This window comes from Mixophyes fleayi, chromosome 1 (genome assembly GCF_038048845.1).
Source record: "Mixophyes fleayi isolate aMixFle1 chromosome 1, aMixFle1.hap1, whole genome shotgun sequence".
Lineage (NCBI taxonomy): Eukaryota > Metazoa > Chordata > Amphibia > Anura > Limnodynastidae > Mixophyes > Mixophyes fleayi.
The window spans coordinates 37,324,159-37,344,090 of NC_134402.1; the positions used below are offsets into that span (position 1 = coordinate 37,324,159).

The following is a 19,932-nucleotide window of genomic DNA, read 5'->3' on the forward strand; positions in this document are numbered from 1 at the left end:
CTTATACTATCATGGAAAAAATGCATACTGTAAGGTAGTATATAACTTTTTATTTACAATCGTAAAAGGATAAGTCTACCTATGTGAACTTTATCTAATATACTGTACATATAAATGTCCTATGGGGTCTCATTTGTAGACAGAAGATCTTCTATAGCTGTTGGTTAGCTACACTTTCTGGAAGAGTGCATCTAAACATAGCTGTGGTTTATGGGAATTCTCTTGCGTGGTAAGGTGAATGTATGCAGTGCTCTATAGCTGTCTGCCCCCACCACTGTGCCCTTTGCAGATGTCAGTCGTTTTGAACCCCCTTTGCAATATGCTGCTTGGACTTGCAATTTCAAACCTGTTGATGACAGGGCATTATGAGCTCTACTTGCTTCGTTTTGCTTAAAAAACTTCATCAAGATCCTATTCGACAATAATCACATTGACTTTTGTGTGTGCAATCATCATCCATCAGAAAACATTCTGTGCATTCGTTCAGCCCTCCTTCAGAAACCCTGACGTTGTGGCCAAATGCCCCAAATCAGGTCTTTTGCCAGCAGTACCAAATAAATGGTTAGTAGATCTATGGCCAGCTTAAGGGAACGTTTGGGGAAATGAATATAAAGTACATTTAAAGGGTGTGATACATACAGTATATTTGACAGTTACATGATTGACATTTATATGATCGACAATAATAACATAAATAGTATTATTAGGCTAACAATAATATCCCTAAACCTATCCCTAAGCCTATCCCTAACTCTAACCCTAACAATATAATACATTCGACATTTGAATTGTAAAATGATTGTTATCTACTTTCGGAATGTTGGATTGTTGACCCATTTGAACAAGTACTGTGACTAGCCAGACATGACAGGTTCTCTGTGACAGCTGTTTATCCTCGGGGGAAGGATTTTATAAAAAAAAGTTGCATTGGGGAGATAGTTCATCAGAAAAAGGAAACATGTAGTTACAAAGCTGCTGTTGGTCACATCATAAAGTCACACCCAATAGGTCTTGTTTTGTTGGAAGATGGTCAGAATACAGGAGCATATTGCTGATTTTAGACTTTCTTTCTGTTTTATATTTTAAAAGACTTTTTATGTATTACGATCATCAAACCATAGACTGAATTTGATGTGAATTAATTCCATGCATCTATTTGTTTGACATAGATGCAAAACACTGGGGGTTGGTACTATGGAAATCTACACTGGAGAAAGCGTTGGCATATAAGATAGCACAGACAAGGCAAAACACTTACATTTAGGCCTCCCTCTCTGTCAGGGGAGGGCTGGCAAATTTCAGCTTGGGGGGCAAGACTCCACTCGGCAGCCTATTTTAAAGGTAAAAAATTGCAGGTGGCCCAGTGACCCAGCTGAAGGTAGCCCACTATGGGGCCGGCCAGAGGGCAGATGCCCCCCTGCCCAGCCTGCCCCTGCTCTCTGTGACACCACTGCTGAGGCTGTTTCCTCCTAGAACCCTTTCTATTGCTATCTTATTTTTACAATATAGGCAAACATGGCGCTTTCTGTCGATCCCGCATTTTAATTTAGTTTTCTAGATCACTCACAACTAAATAGAAATCTGAAAATCAATACACCTGTATATCAGGCTGGTGGCAACCGCAGTTTTACATGAACATAAATGAAACATCTACCTAACATTGGGACTATAACACAGGATTCAGTAGGCTCTGGTAACCCACAACAACATTATTAATAAAATGTTGCACCTATTGTTGCTGATTTTCACCCTGTTTTATAAGTACATGCAGGGATTAGCCCTTCCCATGAGAGACCCTTGCAGCACTGCCATATTTATTCTCATTGACAACACACAGCACTGTTTGCATCTCCCCTTATGATGGGGGAGAGGGAATGGATTGTCCCGGAATTCTGAGGGCTCCCACATTCTCTTAGTATGTAGGAGAAGGATGGTAGGGGTAGTAATAAGAGTGACGCACAGAATACAGGGGGCATATACTGTAGTTACAGTACATTGCATGCATACCTGCCAACACACCCTGTATTCACATTCTGAAAGGGGGCGTGGCTTTGCCCCAAATGGGTGTCATCTGTTTGGATAAGAGCGTGGCCTATTTCAGTGGATCCCAAACTTTGTCAGTTTGAGACACCCTTAGGGTCTCCATTATTCTTACAAAGCACACCTAAACCAAAACAATTACCAAGTAGTCACCCGCCTTGCTTACCACCGGCCCTGTGAGATTGCCCTATGTGACGAAACGAGTGTGATAGCGCTAACCATTCTGGTTCTCGTTTCTCACATAATGTGGATTATAGCAAGTACTTTTTATAGCCCTTGCTTTTGTTCCCCAGCTCACCAGACTACAACTGCATTGTCCAATTACATGTGGCTAAGGGGACATTGTAGCTCAGTATAAATATGTATATTGTGTATTATATATTGATGACTTGCAGCAAGGTTATTCATTGTCTTTAAAGTGAAACCAGGGGGATTATGGGTAGGGATCAGGTTACAAGATGCTGGAGTGGGAAAACTAATTAGTGTCCATTGTTCTCACCAGGCTAGTCCAGACAGGCCATCTAACAGGGGAGGTTCTGTGGAAGGACAGCTCATCTTCACTACCCTCTCCAACCATCCCTAGTCCAGCACTGACCAATGGTTAAGAAGAATAGACCCAGGGGTTTGCCCAGGTAGGGGAAGACTGTGGAAATTAAACCCGAGATATAAGGAGCCACTCGAGGGGGGAGGGGATGTTCATTCTGGGATTTCATTCATGAAGGTGCAAGATCTAGTTTTTGAGTTGTCGTTCTCTACTAGAGTCTACATATGCAGCTGAGAGAGATGCATGTGTTGTCAAGTCTGGAGAGCCAGGTGACTATAACTCCTTAAACTAGTGGGGTAAGGGACAGATGGTGTGGTAAACCTGCCTGGCATTTATTTACTGTGTGTACATAATATTCTAGTGTTGTTTGTATGACAATAAATATACTGTTGTATTTTTATAACTGCATTTGCCTGAGTGACCATACGAATCCTAGAAGGTACTGGGTAGACTTCCCTGGCATAGGATGGCACCCGTGGGTGGCCAGCCAGCGTGAAGTGGGTAGCATTGGGCATGATAAACCCGGTATCTTCACACCCTGGCACCCCAGGGAACCGCAGCACCCAATTTGGGAACAACTGGCATATTTTTTCCCTAATTTCCAATAGGAAATATTGTCATGAAACATAATTTTCCAGGCTGGCCAATAGAGAACTCTTTGCAAAGCCCTCCCAATAGTAGCCTTACAAGTTTCCTCAGCACCACTCTAACTAAATACAGTTTTAAGCATTCATTTATCTACTCAATCTTCACTTAACAATCACTTGTATAATAGAAAACAGCTTTCTACACTGTTGATTTTATGGTTGCGACAGACCAGAGTAATATTCTTCCACCTGAACAGCTGTTTCAAATCTCCCGCTGCCTGGTTCAAGTCAGTGATTAAATCATCACATCAGCCAGACAGCGGAGAACTGACCTTCTTTACGGATCACATTAGCTTTCATAGGTGTCACTTGAACCACTTGAACCGCTGCTTCAAGCAGAGGAACAAACAGAGGACCAGAGTTATTAAGGAGAACAAAGCAAAAAAAAAGAAGTGAGTTTGCTCCTGGACAAACCATGTTACAATACAAGGGGTGCAAATCAGTTTATTATTTGTCACATAAGTTAAATACTGGCTGTTTTTTCATATAACACACAAATACTTGATAGGGTTAACTCTTAAACCACTAGATATAGAATGCGGCTCTTTTAAGATCTCACTGAAATACACGTTCACGTTTTTGAGCGTTTTAATTTTGTCTCTCATCATAGTCATTATTTTTTATAGATTATATATGCATTAATATTGTTATTATTTGCATTCATGGTACATTTCCAAGTCTAAAAGATAGTGTATATCTATAGATGGTTTATTTTTATTCTTACAGAAATCATTATAGAATTAGGCACTTTCTCATCAGTTGGAACGAGCAGGAAGCTGTTGAAAGGAGAGTGATAAGCTGGTGTCCAGGAGATTATTCTGATAATATGACCGAGTGCCTGCAGATCCCAGCTGAAGATATTAATTAGTGAATTGGGAATGGGAAAAAAAAGTACATAATCCATTCATAAAAGAATGTAAATGAGAAATTATTTTTTAAAGGTTTTAGAAACACATATTAAAAAGTCATAGTTATGGGTTTAATTGTCCTTTTAATAATATTGCATATTAGAACCATGCAACCACACTTTAAAATTGAAAAATGGGTAATTAATAAATAAACATACCTTCCACTGTCCCACGGGACATCCTGATTCACAGGCTACAAAAGGGGTGGGGCTTAAACAAAAGTGAGTGGAGCTTCACACACATTTACTCATTTGTAGGTGGGTTTGGTGGAGCCGGGGTAGGACTTATTTTATCCCGATTTCATGTCTCTAAAGGTTGGAAGGTATGAGTAAATAATAACAATAATGTATGTACACCTTTGTCTTACATTAATTTTATCTTGCAGTTCAAATGATGTCTGGAATTCCCGGGAGACTCCCGAATTTCAGGGAGTCCTCTCGGACTCCCGGAGGAGTAGGCAAATCTGTGTTCGCCGATATTGGCGGCATTAAATGGTGGGGGCGGGGCTTAATTGCATCATTTAGCCCCGCCCCCACCATTCAATACCATGGAATTCGGCATTTTATAGTGGGACGGGGCTATGGTGACACAACAACATCACCATGTCCCCTCCTATTACCTGTCACATGACTTCTGCCCCGGATCTCCCAGGGGAGAAATTTTAAAAGTCAGCATGTATGATATAGCCAGATTGGGGGTAACTTTGGGACACCGCAGCAATCACATTGGCTGCTAAGTATAGAGTTACCCCATGTATTTTGCCATTATAATATCTCCCAAACTGAGCATTATTGTGCTCTAAACTCTTCATTTTAGTTATTTAATTTTCAAACAATGTTGTTAAAAAATAAATAAAAAGTAAAAAGTGTATAATAGACACTGAACACACTAACTTGTTAATAGATACACTCATCTCACGTCAAGAGCCTTTCATGAAGGTATGGCAACGTCTAACTAACTGGACAATGAAACTTACACATAATTTAAGGGTTGTTAGCAATGCAGCAGTCTAACATGTAAAACATATTTTATCTTAATTCCACTCTAAATACTGTGCGCCACAGTAAAATGAGTGCAAATGATCCCTGTGCCAGACAAACGCTGTTTTTTAAAAAGTCCATGTCTTTCTTTTTTCAATTAATGTTTTGTTCAAACTGCAAGCTCATTTCTAAGCAAAGCAGTAATGAGTCAGAAATTGGCAGAGCGTTATTTGTGTGGTTAGTATGCAGATCTCCTTCTTTTATCTCAATTAGACACACCTCTCCTTCTCCCTGGCTGAAATAACATTTGCACTTGCTTAAACTTTTTTTTGCCTCCTATCCTAAGCTTTTTCATGTTTCTTTGGGCAGCTATTCTCTCTACCCAAAGCCAATTCCAGCTGAGGAAATTGTAAAAGGGGAAACCGTAAAATCTGATTTAAAACATGGCTGTGATCTTGTGATGTGTACAAAAAAAATGTCTAAAAATGTTCAGAAACTGAAATCAATAAGTTTGTATCACATATTGCAAACTTGTTTAGTTTTCCCTAGTAAAAATGCATTTGTCTCAGTACACAAAGAGCTTTACTAGGTCACTCGCTTCCGACAAATTAAACTTGCATTGCTTTGACCTTGCAATGACCTTGCTCCACTCCATGAATATTGCACACGTTATTTAAGGTTTGCAGCACACTGAGACAGGAACGCATACTGTATGTGCAGACTGTCCATTTACCGCAAATCTATGGATGCCCGGCTTCTGTGTCACTACGCGGCCATGCTGGGTTTTGTAGTTCTAAAACAGCTCAAAGACCACAAATTGTGTAAACCTTAATAACAGTAAAACGGCATTTGTCATCAACTATATTTTTTGTATTATGCTACTATTTGCATAACCAATCCACCACTGTATAAGCATAAAGTTTACTTAATTTTAAAAAAATATGTGGTAGATCTTTTCTTTTTCCAATAAAGGAGATATTCTTCCTTTAAAAGTAACATTACTGTTTGATATAAAATATATTAAATGCTGTGTAATGTTTAGCTCAATAATGTACATAAAATAACTGATAATGAAATATGTACATTGTAATCTCGTTCATTCCTCTGCAACAGGCTGTCATGTTAGGAGGGAGCAGACAGAGAGTGATTAACAGCTTTTCACTCTTGCTCTGCAACTTATATGGTTGGAGTATCACTTATTTTCAGCTGCATCAGATGTAATTATTGTCCTAAAGATGTGGCATAGATATCATTTATGTTTAATAATAAAATGATATAGCTTTATATGTACTGTAAGTCTCTATGACACCTACACAAATCCAGTACCCAATAAAAACAGCTAAAGCACTATACAACCAAGATCACTTTCCCACAACAGTACAACAGTGATCTGTCACTCATCAAGTCTTATAATGACCGTACCAGGGATCCATCCTACCTTTTTCTTGTTCGTGGGACAGATGTAGAAGTTGTCAATCACAGCAGTTACACCGGGCTGCACGTTTAGCTTTGTATATGTAGTTCCATAATCTGATGACCTGGTACGATATAAAAATGATAAACATGGATTAAACACAGTCTCGTCCACCTTATTATTATTATTATTACCATTTATTTATATAGCGCCACTAATTCCGCAGCGCTGTACAGAGAACTCATTCACATCAGTCCCTGCCCCATTGGGGCTTACAGTCTAAATTTCCTAACATAGATACACAGACAGACAGACAGACACACAGACTAGGGTCAATTTGTTAGCAGCCAATTAACCTACCAGTATGTTTTTGGAATGTGGGAGGAAACTTGAGCACCCGGAGGAAACCCACACAAACACAGGGACAACATACAAACTCCTCACAGATAAGGCCATGATCAGGAATTGAACTCATGACCCCAGTGCTGTGAGGCAGAAGTGTTAACCACTGAGCCACCATGCTTATTCCTGTTCATATAGCTTAAGAGTAACTGTGTTGCCTCAAAACCCTTGTTCACAATATATTATACATTGCAAGGAATGAAAAATAAAGATGGAGAGAGTGGTTTTGATTCACATACGTGCCAACATACATGTCAACAAATTAGGTCATACTCCATTGGCCAAACCATGGTCGTGCCACCCAAACCACATCCATTTCTGGCCGTACCGAAAATTGTGACTGCCCCATCAGAAATCTGGACAGTTGCCAGCTATATATGTCTATAAGGGGTATGAGAGCAGGCCAGTGAAATTAAACACTGAATAGATACTGAAACACACTGGGAAAATTGTTCTGTTTTAGAACATTTATATAAATATAATCTCAAAAAATTGGGAAACTACAAGTCTTTGGTTCAGCCAATTATTCAAGTTTATCTTAACGTTACAATTTGTGATGAAATTGCCTTTTATTGTTCATATAACTTTTCTTTACATTTCCCAAAGTTTATTAACATTTACAGAGTGTAGCGTTATTTTTCATCTCACATTTGGTATTATGGCTAAGCTATGTAGACGTCCCCTCCTGCCATAACCACATAGCATTGTGGTGGGTTCACAAACCGCCACCCATCATATAATAATTAGCGGTGTAGACAAGATGAATTAAATGTGGTGTGTGAGAAAACGGAGAGTATGTTATCCTATAGCTCAAAACCTCATGCAAAAATAACATCATTCCATGTGCTCGACCATAAAGAAACATTATGTTTAATATTTAAACTTCCCAGCAAACATATTTTATCGATAAAGAAACCTGAGTCAGCCCATTCACTACATAGCTCCGTTTTCCCACAGTTTGTGTAATGCCTTATTTATTACTATTGTGTTTGTTCTAAAGGAGTTCACATTTCTTATATTTAATATTGATCTATTATGAAATAGGAAGTGTCAGCTGCGGAATGTAGAAAAAAAATCTTTGTTTTCAAATTGTGTATAATATAGTGGTTGGAAACAATAAAATTTAAGATACAGAGGGACATTGCTAAATTCATTTTATTATTGAAAGTTGTGTTGTGTCGTGTATTTAAAGAGCAAGTAAAGCTACTTCATTTTTCAGTAATACACAGCCTTTTTGTATATTGATATTGAAAACAATATAAATATACAAAAAGGCTGCGTATTACTGAAAAATGAAATAACTGAAAGTTTTATACTTAATCTTTAAATCATCCTCTATTGTATTCCTCTAAAGCAGGATGCCAGGCTCTAACTAAGCAGGCACAGGTTGACTGACATCTTGTCATCTTGTTCTCTAACATATGTCTTTATATATAGTGGTCCGTTTGCAGTTATAAATTGTCAGGTTTATCCACTAAAGAAACTTTTTATCACTAGTTTTAAAATCGATCCCCAAAAAAGTCACCACAAATTGCCTTAAAAAGTGTAAAGATCAAACGCTCTAATCATCCAAACACTGATTTTCTTTCAATATCAATTTGAATTAATATCTAAACTTTCCATTTAATTTCAATGGCCCATTCATTTCAATGTGTGCACTGCATATAGAAACACCATTGAAATGATTGGGAAATTGAAATGAATGGAGCGCCATAGCATGGTTAATATAATTAGTCCCCACAGATGTGGGATTAGAGCAAGGAGTCCCCTTCACTGCCAGTCAATCACAAGTAGCTACTGTTGGAAAGTGCTTTTGATTGGTCAGCAGTGAAGAGGAGTCCCCCCCCCCCATTGGACTACAATGGATCAATACAGAAGAAGTTTTTGGAGAAAGTATTTTATATTTAATAAATTGGTAAACAGAGGTTTGGAGTGTGATTTATTTTTAAATAAAATCTATTTGTGTCTTTGTGTGTATATATATGTTCTCACTATTTTAGTAAAATAGAAAAGTTGCCACTCCAGGTATTCCAGGAAGAGCTCCACTGATTTTCAGCATGTTGCTGGGAGTCTCTGGGAATGGGGGTCATGTAGGTTTTTGTAACCCTCCCCCTCCCCCCCTATAGGTACTAGACATGAAATGACCAGCATGGTCTTTGCAGCACTCGTGCTGACTGGCCAATTTTTTAATTATTTCTTTATTGAGTTATTTGTGAGGAGTTTGTATGTTCTCCCCATGTTTGCGTGGGTTTCCTCCGGGTGCTCCGGTTTCCTCCCACACTACAAAAACATACTTGTGGGTTAATTGGCTGCTATTGAATTAACCCTAGTTTCTCTCAGTTTGTGTGTATGTTAGGGAATTTAGACTGTAAGATCTCTGGGGGGAGGGACTGATGTCAGTGAGTTCTCTGTCTGTACAGCGCTGCGGAATAAGTGACGCTATATAAATAGCTTATGCTGCTCATGATTAAGAAGTAAAGCTTTTTCCATTCATCCCATTCATTTCAATGATCCATTCATTTTAGTGGGGTATTCAGCGTGTAGAAATCTCATTGATTTGAAATGGCACATGCATGAAAATATTTTTTTTTTAATCTCACTCATCCTGTTGGTTTTGAAACTATCTTAATGGTCTCAAACTAGTGAAAACACATTTAGTGATTTCCACACAGGGATTTATTAAACCAATCCTTCATAGATCCCTCTTAACACAGAGAAATTGGTGATTCTAGTCATTTTGCAATGTCTGTATTTTTGGGAGGTTTGAAAACCTGGTGATTTATAGATGTATTGATTTGCTCATTTGCTCTGAGTGGATTTTGGTGATTAACAAAACAACCTGGAAATCACTAAAATGCATTTTATCAAATTTTTTCTGCAATTAGACATTTAGTAGAACCCCTATTTATATTGTGCTCTTCTTGTATAAAAGGTAAACATTATATTACAAATGCTTCCAGGTGTAACTTGTATTTATGTTTCACCTAGATTTATTACATTTCATATAATTTAAGATCAACCGCCTTGCAGATTTAAATTTTATAATCATCTGTCCGCAGATAGATCCAAATACTAACAGGCAGGTCTGTGTATGTAAGATTTGTAGTGAAAAGGTGTTCTGTAAGTTTAGAAGTAATTGAAGTTGATTTAAAGTGGTGTTCCCTAGATTACTAAATACACTTTGATATATATATATATATATATATATATATATATATATATATATATATATATACCTATAGAGAGGGGTGTTCTGCTTCTACACTGCCACCCCTATCACTCAGGAACGAACATGCTGACTTACACTGAGGAGTAGGTACAGTAAAGGTAGTGGGAGGGATGAACACTTGCTTTCCCTCAACTGTCCTTACTCCTCTCACACTCTCAGTCACTGCAGTGATTAAATGATTCAGGTGCAGGGGCCTTGTGTCACCCTGCTCTCCTTCTGCAATCAATTAATGCAGAGAGGTCAATGGTCGGAATGCTGGGAGATGCAAATTGGTGGCCCGGGAGGCACGGTGAGATGGTCTCAAACTAAAATAATTTTTGTTTGGGGTCATTTGGTCGAAGTTTTTAACCTTCATTTTTTAATTTAACTTATTGTAGCTTTAATGGGCCCCTAGAGCTAAACCACAGCTTGGATCATTGGATCAAAATAAAAATACATTTTAAATCAATCATATTTGTAAAAGTTCCCATGCAATGACAGGAGTGAATATGTTTGGTGATATTATATATATATATATATATATATATATATATATATATATATATATATATACATATATATATACATATAGATCAGGAGCAGGCTGAGCTGAGGGCCAGAAGGGCATCTACCACAATGGGCTACCTTGGGCTGGGACACGGGGTCACTTGCATTTTTTCCATTAAATAAGTTGATATAGGTCAATAGGCTGCTGAGTCTAGTCTTGCCAGCCCTCCCCTGATATAGATAGATAGATAGATAGAGTTTCTTTGATACTGGCATCACACTCAATTTACTTGTATTTTTTAAAGCTAGTAACAACATCAGTAATAAAAAGGTGTATCAGACACAAACACATTTTTACTAGAACGCAACAAATGGAACACGTACTATTTTAAAAATTGCTACTGAAATTCAACAAAGTGCAAAAAAATGAAAACACCAATGTGTATGGCTTCTCAGATATCTTATGTGTCGCAGAAAAAAACATTATTTTATTTAAAAAAATATAATTCCAAAAATTTAAGTCTTTGACATAGTTTTAAGTTTATTTCAATAGTTTACAAATTATCTAGAATCATTATCATTATCATCATCATTCATTGATATAGTACTAGCACCTGTACCCACCTGCTGTACAGAGAATATTAGTAATTGACATCAGTCCCTGTCCTATTAGAGCTTGAGGTCTAAATTTAATATATTTAAACAATAATTTTATTATTACAAATGTAATTTAATAATAATTAATACAGAGATTTTTTTTAATAATTAATAAATTAGATAAACATTTCAATTAATATAAACTACATTTGTTTATTATTTTTACTAGGCTTCCAGCAGATTGTTGTATTTTTTCTTTTTTTAAAAAAGAATACTAGCCAATGCATTTAATGCAAATTTATTACCAGGACATTTAAAAAAAAAAAAATCATTCGTGTTCAATAGTTATTAAAAAAAAATAATACTAATGACAATTCGTAAATCTTCCGGACCTTACAATATATGAAACACAAGCAGTTTTCCTCCTGGAATGTAAAACGAAAACATATTTTGCTTTATCTGATAAATGTGACTTTTCTGTTGTTTGACTGAACTTAGATTTTTATCATCATTCTTTTCTCTTCAGTGTTAAGAAAAGTGGGATTTTATCCAAAATGACTTGTCTGTTGTTCTCCAGTGCTTTGATCTGTACACATGCCATCTGTATTTCTCAAACACTGATATTGTTGAATGGGGCACCATAGCGTTCTCTTTAATGCCATGAAAAGCATGTTTGCACAGAAGAAATTAATTATGCTCACATTAATCTATGTATTTAATAAATTCATATTGGTTACAATTTTTTTCATTAATCTGGAGGAAAAAAATCTTAATTGACAGAAGATGAAAATATATCAAACACAGAATTTCCATGCAATCTTGCTGCTAAACTCAACCACTAATAGATCTAACGTTTTAGTAATAATACACAGACCAGAGACCAGTCAATCATGCACAATTCATGAAGACATCCAGTTCTATAAACATAAAATAATTATTATTATTTTTTTTATTTCTTAACAAAAAGTGCTCTGTTTCTGGAAATGTAACCTCTAAAATAAATGTGTAGTTAATAAACCTAATACAGGTAAGGGAAATTGCATCCAGAAAGTTTGTTTAAAATGTCATTTAGTATGCTTTTAGGGATGGTGCTCCAAATTATATAAAGAGAATGTTTATCTTCATTTCAGCAATTCTAATTTCATGCAACACACCAAAGGAATAATATATATATATATATATATATATATATATATACATATATACATATATATATATATATATATATATATATATATATATATATATATACATATATATATACATATATATACATACATATATATATATATATATATATATATATACATATATGTATATATATATATATATATACACAAGTTAACCTGTGCATGATACTCATGCATTCTAGTCAAATCAAGCTACTTAAGGTGTTAAAAAGGTTCTTGTCATGCATTTGGGCCCTAGCCCAGGCCTCAGGGGAAGAGCATTACTTCCCGACTTAAGCGCCCTTTTTTAACGTCGTTTTATCCACATGTCACCACCTCATCATTCTTCTCCATCACCTTATCCCTCAATTTTATCGCCACATCTATCCAGATGTCTATCCAAACACAGGGATCTCTCTCAGCGGTCCTGAGTATCACACTCCTCTCACTCTGTCACCCCCGGCAACCACCAACCACTCCCAACTGTCACTTCTCCTTCAAGAAATATATATATATATTTTTAAAATCTTTATAAACACTTTTAACAATTAACAAATTCAATTAACAAATTAAAAACATCTTAGTATATCAAATTTCAGCCCTTTCTGAATTTTTTTTTCCACACACACTAAGAATTTAGTAGGTCAGTGTATAACTCCGCCCAGCAGGTGGCGCTGCAGCTTGGTTTTATTTTTTCCACACACACACACAGACAGACTAACACATGCCGCTAAGCATTTATATTATAGATATATATATATATATATAGATAGATATATATGTATATATATATATATATATATATATATATATATATATATATATGTGTATGTATGTATATATCTCTCTCTCTCTATATATATATATGTATATGTATATATAGATATATATCTAGATAGATAGATAGATATAGGGCAGAGGGGGCAGCAACCAATTTTGTTATGGGTACCTTGTTGGAAGTAATTTGCCCCACAAGAGCTAGTCGCGTAGGGATGGTTCCCACAAATTGTTTCCATATTGAGAGATTCAGTATGTAAGATAATAAGTGCTACGGAATTTGCTGGCTCTATGTAAATAAATGTTGATGATGATAATTACCCAAAGTCATCATAACATAGCATTGTACCCATCTACACATAAACTGTATTATTGGCTAGGCTCCCATAATTGTGACAACCTTCCCCGCCCCCCACCCCCCAGAAAATACACCTATAGGCTATTTGAAATTAATGTTTTGTACCTCTTACTTCACTTTAAGAGGGCAAAATGTAATTTGGGTATACATTCTAGCAATGAAAGATTTTCAGAAGCCAAAATTGGAACTGCATTGAGAAAATTGGGACTCATATGAGAGCTAAGCATTTGTAAGAAATTGTAGGCATTCATGTTCTAGCTATAGCTTGACACCTGATGGGAATTCTCTATCGCGCTGTATAATTTTTACTGGAACTAAAATATCACTTGACCTCTGTATTTCCGCTGGAGACCATACAGAGAGCAGGGAACCTCTCATTTCCCAGTCAGTGCACTGCAGCCAGCGACAAATAGCGATCACTCCTGCAAATGAGGTCAGACTGCAGGCTGAGGACTCTAATACCAGATAATAACATCTGCAATCCAGACAAAACAGCTAGCTATAGGCAATAATCATATGTTCAATGCCCGGGTGGCTTTAGCTCACATCCTATCCTTACAAATTTATAAGCCGTATACTGGTTTTATAGTTAAAAAAAAAAAAAATAAGAGAGAAAACTAACATTTCTGTAATGAATAGTATACAAGTAATTATAATTATAATAAAGTAAAGACAGTGTTATTATGTACATTTAGAGTTTGAAATTTTCCACTTGCTTCAGTTTTATTACTCACTATAGGTACATGAGTTTTACATGAGGCAATGTCTTTACTGAAGGAGCTACTTGTCAGCTATTTTTAGTTATAAATCAGTAGGTGCTCCTGTTCAACTCTTAAAAGTATAATATTAGTGCCACTTAAGAATTGAATGGTTACAATACTTGACGAGTTGAAGTGTACATACTCAAAGGTCCATAGAGTTGATGACACATAGATATAAAATGCAATTTTGCTAATCACAGCACTAACTATAGCTATCCTACCAAAAAGAAAGAAAGCAGCGATTAATTAAATGTAATATTAAAAAAAATACTGTAACTCAAAACAGGATAAAATCACAACAATTTGCACAATTATTTTAAAAAAATGTGTTTAATTAATAGAGATAATATTATTTCAATCATTCATAGAACAATTCCCATAAAAATATACAGATAGTAAAATCTCTCAACTAGTATCATATATGCACAAGTCTACAAAGCATTTTAATGTAACAACAACATAATTATATAATTAGCCTATGTATCTAAACTTCATATTCTTCAGGGTTAGTAAAGTTCTAAGACCACATAATTAATGTAAAAAAAGTTAAAGGTCATATAAATTTAATATTCACCCTTCACCCGTCGCCAATCATTGTTGATAGGCAGCTTCAGATAAAATCACTGTAAAATCATATTAAAAACAGCGAACAAAGGTTTTACTTCTAGTGGAATAAAACAGCTGTGAGATGTGAGATTCCTACCCGTGGCTTATAGGAAATAAATCCACTATATAATGGTCTTAGGCTAGGTACACAATGGAGAATTTTCCGATCAATCTGTTATCTACAACGATTGTACCTATGACTGAAGGTCCGACCGGTGGGGCGATTTATACATACACACGATTTACCTTCAGATCTGTGCTCTTTATCTGGTCCTCTAGTTGTTTAGAGAATGACAGCACAATAGTCACTCATTCATTCATTCATTCCTGTTACACTGATTAAAACCGCTTTGTTATAGCTATCCACATGTCCTTATGAATTTCATTACCTTCTGTGACTATGAAACGAAACATTCTATCTCAGAACGAACAAACAAACTATTCCATCTACAGCACTTTCTACATTTAAGTCACCGGGACATGTTCAATGCCGGCATCAGCTGAAAAGACCATGACTCTGTAAACTCTATGGAGATTGCGATCGTGAGTGAATAAGGAAGAGGTGGGTAAAAACCCACCATTTTTACCCAAGGTGGGTTTCTACCCAAGGTAAAAACCCACCTCTTCCTTAAAGCCTTACAGTCCCCCACCTAACTGACCTCCTTCCAGTCTCCCACCTACCCCCTCCCACTCCTGCCCTCCTTCCTGTCCCCCTCCTACCTCCCTCCTCGTCATTCTCTCCCCGTCTCCGTCTCTGCCTCTGTTCTCCCCCATTCCTCCTCCTACCCTTGCGTCTCTGTCCGTCCTACCCTCCCCTTAGATTGTACGCTCCTTCGAGCAGGGCCTCCTCTCCTCCTGTTCTCCACCACCTTAACTCTGCTCTCCAGCTCCTTGTCTCTTCCGTGAGGTCCTCCTGCCCTTCTACCCCTCTCTCTACCCCGCTGGGGGCTCTCACCTCTCATCTAGCTGTACTTTGAGCTTCCAAGTTACTGTGCTTTTTTGTTAACTGTACCGTGCTGTCTCACCCTGTATCGTGTTTCTGTCTGTCCCTGTACGGCGCTACGGATACCTAGTGGCGCCCTATAAATAAAAATTAATAATAATAATAATAATAATAATAATACACACTGTATGATCGGAAGGTGATTGGAACGAGATTATTAAACAGTACAACCAACCAAATGAAACGACAATCGGCGCTTTGGAACGACTATCGTTTATTGTGTAAGTGTTCACACTAACGTGATATGTGGTCGAGCGGTCGCTTATTGGGTGACTGGCACGAAAATTGGCTGAAAAATCTCCAGTATGTAGCCTTACTGTACGATAAGGTTCATTGTTTCACTGAATAGTATAAACCTTACAAAGAAGTAGATAACAGCTGTTATGCAACAATGTGATCCACGGCTCTCAAGGATAAATCTCTGGATTGCAACCACAATACGGAAATCCCAGCCTTTATGTCTATCATACGCCTATGATAGCTGCAACTTATGAATGATGAAATTAGGTCTCTATTAGGAGATAATTAAATTGTAAGAAGAATTAACGCGTTTCTCCACCTATTTATGATTATTTCTTTAGAAGTGCAGGCTTTACTGTAAGTACAGGTCCATCGGAATATAACATGTGTGATTATTGATACATTATTTATATAGATATTTACATGTAATAGGTGGCTGCTTATTTTATATTTACATTTTTCATTCTTGTCCCATCGAGCAATCTCTCACTTCAGGGCTCCTATTAGACAAGCATAATAAGAGCACCTTGACGTTTACTTTAGTTTATAGCTAGGTAACTTTATAATTATGTCTATTTATTGTAGTATTTGTATTACATTTTTATATTACATATTATTCATAGCATTATCAATATTATAGTTATAGCATTTGTATATTTTTAGGAGTCTCCAAATATATATATATATATTGTTTTATAAATTGTGTCAATGAGGGATTTTTTAGTTATCATGTATTTAGTGCATTCTACAAAATAACAGCTAGAATCTGATTGGTTGCTATAGGCAACATCTCCAATTTTTCAAACCTACAGTTTAGTAAATATACCCCTAAGAGTGCAAGAAACAAAACAGATGAAAACTCTTCACCTATATTTCATTATCGATTGGAGTATGATATTTGAATTCATATTCATATTTTCCCATTCAATTTTAAATTCAAACATCTAAAATTCAGTAATTAAACTGAATAAAATAAAAGTATTTATGGGGCAGCCATTTTGTGGGCTGGACCAATATGCGTGAGAAGGCACTAGGTGCCAGTGATGTTTTTACACAAATGATCATAGCCTGGGCACACGAAATGGCTGCCTCCATTGTGTGTAGGTAATTTATTTTAATATAAATTAGAGGGTGCAATCTCTTCAACAGGCACCCTTAAAAAAAAAAAAATATATATGTTTTCTTTCTATTAGAGTATATTCATCTAGTTGTCCGTGAAGGGAACTGCAATACTTATTACACAGACGTTTGCATCTTTTTAAAAGGAGCTGGCAAAGTCTAGATTTAAAAAAGTCATTGAGTTTCCTCATGCGCACACTCTCACACACACTTATAGCAGTCTAATGAGTTTTCTGGAACACTGAGAGAACATCTAAGACTCATATTGTCCATTCCAGGAAACAAATTACCATTATTTCTATAGATGCTTTTATTTTTAACCGGCTAAACATAATTTCTTTTGTATAGTCCCTGCTCATTTTTCTACACCCATAAGTGAACATGCAGTCCTATGTCTTTGTTCAACAAGGCTCAATTATATTATAATTCACAGTTATTTTACTTAATACTTAGTGGTAGCTTTGCTTCACAGCCTGCCCTTCAATGGCATCTTCTTTAGCTCACATCTTTAATCGCAAACATGTTGACAATGGAGTTTCTTAATCCTCTCTCAAATAAATACCCCATGTTTATAGGTCAGGCTGTGGCAAACCCAAAAACAGTGCAGCTGTTCTTGAACTCCAAGGTTCCTGGTGACTTATCAGTTTCTGCTGGCACTTGTAGTTCAACAGGATGGTTTTTAGCCTATAGCCCAATAGCCCAGTGATAGGCAATCAGATTCACATTAAGGGGCTCATGGGTGGCCCTCTAACCTTTAAAAGGGCTACACATTACGCTGAATCTCAGTAGTAAGCTAAAACAATATATTTAGTCAAAAAAAGACACACCTATCTGCAACAACATATCACATACTTGCCAACTCTCCCGGAAAGTCCAGGAGACTCTCGAAATTCAGGACCCCCGGGAGTCAGTCTCTCCCGCATCCAGAAATTCCCTTGCTAAAATGACACGATTCACGGGGAATTGCGTCATTTTGGCCCCACCCCCGTGAAAAATCTGCATTTTACTTGAGGGGACGGGGCCAAAATGACGCAATTCAAGGCGCCACGCCCCTCTTCCGGACGTCGCCTACTGGAAGTAGGCAAGTATGACATATCAGTAGGCATTTTACACTATTGTTACATGCTATAACAGTGTTGGCTAACCTGTGACACTCCAGGTGTTGTGAAACTACAAGTCCCAGCATGCTTTGCAAATATAAACCAGCTTATTGCTGGAAGGGTATGCTGGGACTTGTAGTTTCACAACACCTGGAGTGTCACAGGTTAGCCTGTGCTATAACATACAGTATATTGAAATAAAGAAAGAACAAGCTGGTAGCCGCAGGTGAAGGCTCGGAGGGCCGAATGTGGCCCTAGGGCCATCTCTTGTCTGGCATTAATATAGCAGTTGTAAAATACTGAAAAATACAGAACTGTTTTTCTTTGCTCATGAAGAAAAACCTACGTTTTATGCTTTATTTATAAAGTTTAAGCAGTAAAGTACAATAACAATGTATATTCTGAAACAGTGGGCGGGAACTGTGTTCAGTAACGCTTACAATAAAATATGTGTCTGCGTTACATCAATGTACGCTGGAGTCTTACTTGCACATGCAGTAGAGTTCTTGTGCTCTTGTAACCTTACCATTCAAAAATACATTAGTGTTTGCATTAAATCGGTCCTTGTTTTTGCAAAAGTACATGGAATAAATCCTGAATGTATTAAATGTACATTGATTTCAGAGAAGAAGGGACATATGAAGCCATGGGCTGGAGTCTACCGTGTCTAATATCCCAGAGGGTCATCTATAAAGTCAGGGGAAACGCTGTTTGGTGACGTCATGCTCCTAAATTTACACAGCTGCGCCCATAAGCTCATGGATTGGAGATGGCTGAAACTGAGGGCATGTACAGTGTGCATTGTCTGAGTTGGGTGGGTCCTTCCCCATGCCGAGTGCAGATGCAAAAACAAGATTTAGTTTCATGGGACTAGATTACGTAAATGAGAAAAGGGGGGGTATTGGGAGCCCTGCCTTATTGGGGGGCACACAGGCCTTTTCTCTCCACAAAAAGACTTGGTTTTGTCACCCCCTCTGAGATAGCGTAGAATTCGTCTCTTACTATACTATTAATGGGATGAGGTTTGTGTCTTTCAGTTGCACTTTTTGGAAAAGTCTACTTGTACTTCAAGCAATGTATGAAAAACACACACAAGTCACACATGTAATAAAGATAGGTCCTCATTCTCATGATTAGCATAATGACGCTAAACCGAGATAAATGTTTACAATTCTAAATCATACTTGCCGACTTTGATAGATGGAGATTTGCCATTTCTCCCGGGAGTCCGGGAGACCTACCCGGATTTCGGGAGTCTCCCGGACATTCTGGCTCAGTTGGCAAGTATGTAGTAAATTAATGAGGGTGTGGCCCTTAAGTGTTATTAGTTTGGACTTGAAAGTGATTTTTTTCACTCTGCAACGTTTATATTTTAGTGTGAATCCGTAATCCCGCACAGCTAGGTGCAGACTCATTGCTTGGTATTGAGCGCACATTTTGTAATGTGGGAGACACTCAAACAAGCAAACTGACACAAATAAAGAAGCATTGCTGAGCGAAATGTTTATCAGTTTGAAAACTGACCTTTCTGTCTATCACAGAAGTGTCTTCA

At 37.1% G+C, this 19,932-nt stretch overlaps 1 protein-coding gene across 2 annotated transcripts in view; it reads right to left on the minus strand.

The window, feature by feature from the left end:
• The window catches only part of SORCS2 (sortilin related VPS10 domain containing receptor 2), a 761,685-nt gene that overhangs the window by 352,997 nt on the left and 388,756 nt on the right, over positions 1-19,932 (minus strand). For both annotated transcript variants that reach the window (XM_075194428.1, XM_075194425.1), the window contains exon 3: positions 6,558-6,657. In XM_075194428.1, coding sequence (XP_075050529.1) covers positions 6,558-6,657 — 100 coding nt within the window. The remainder of the gene's footprint in view (positions 1-6,557; positions 6,658-19,932) is intronic.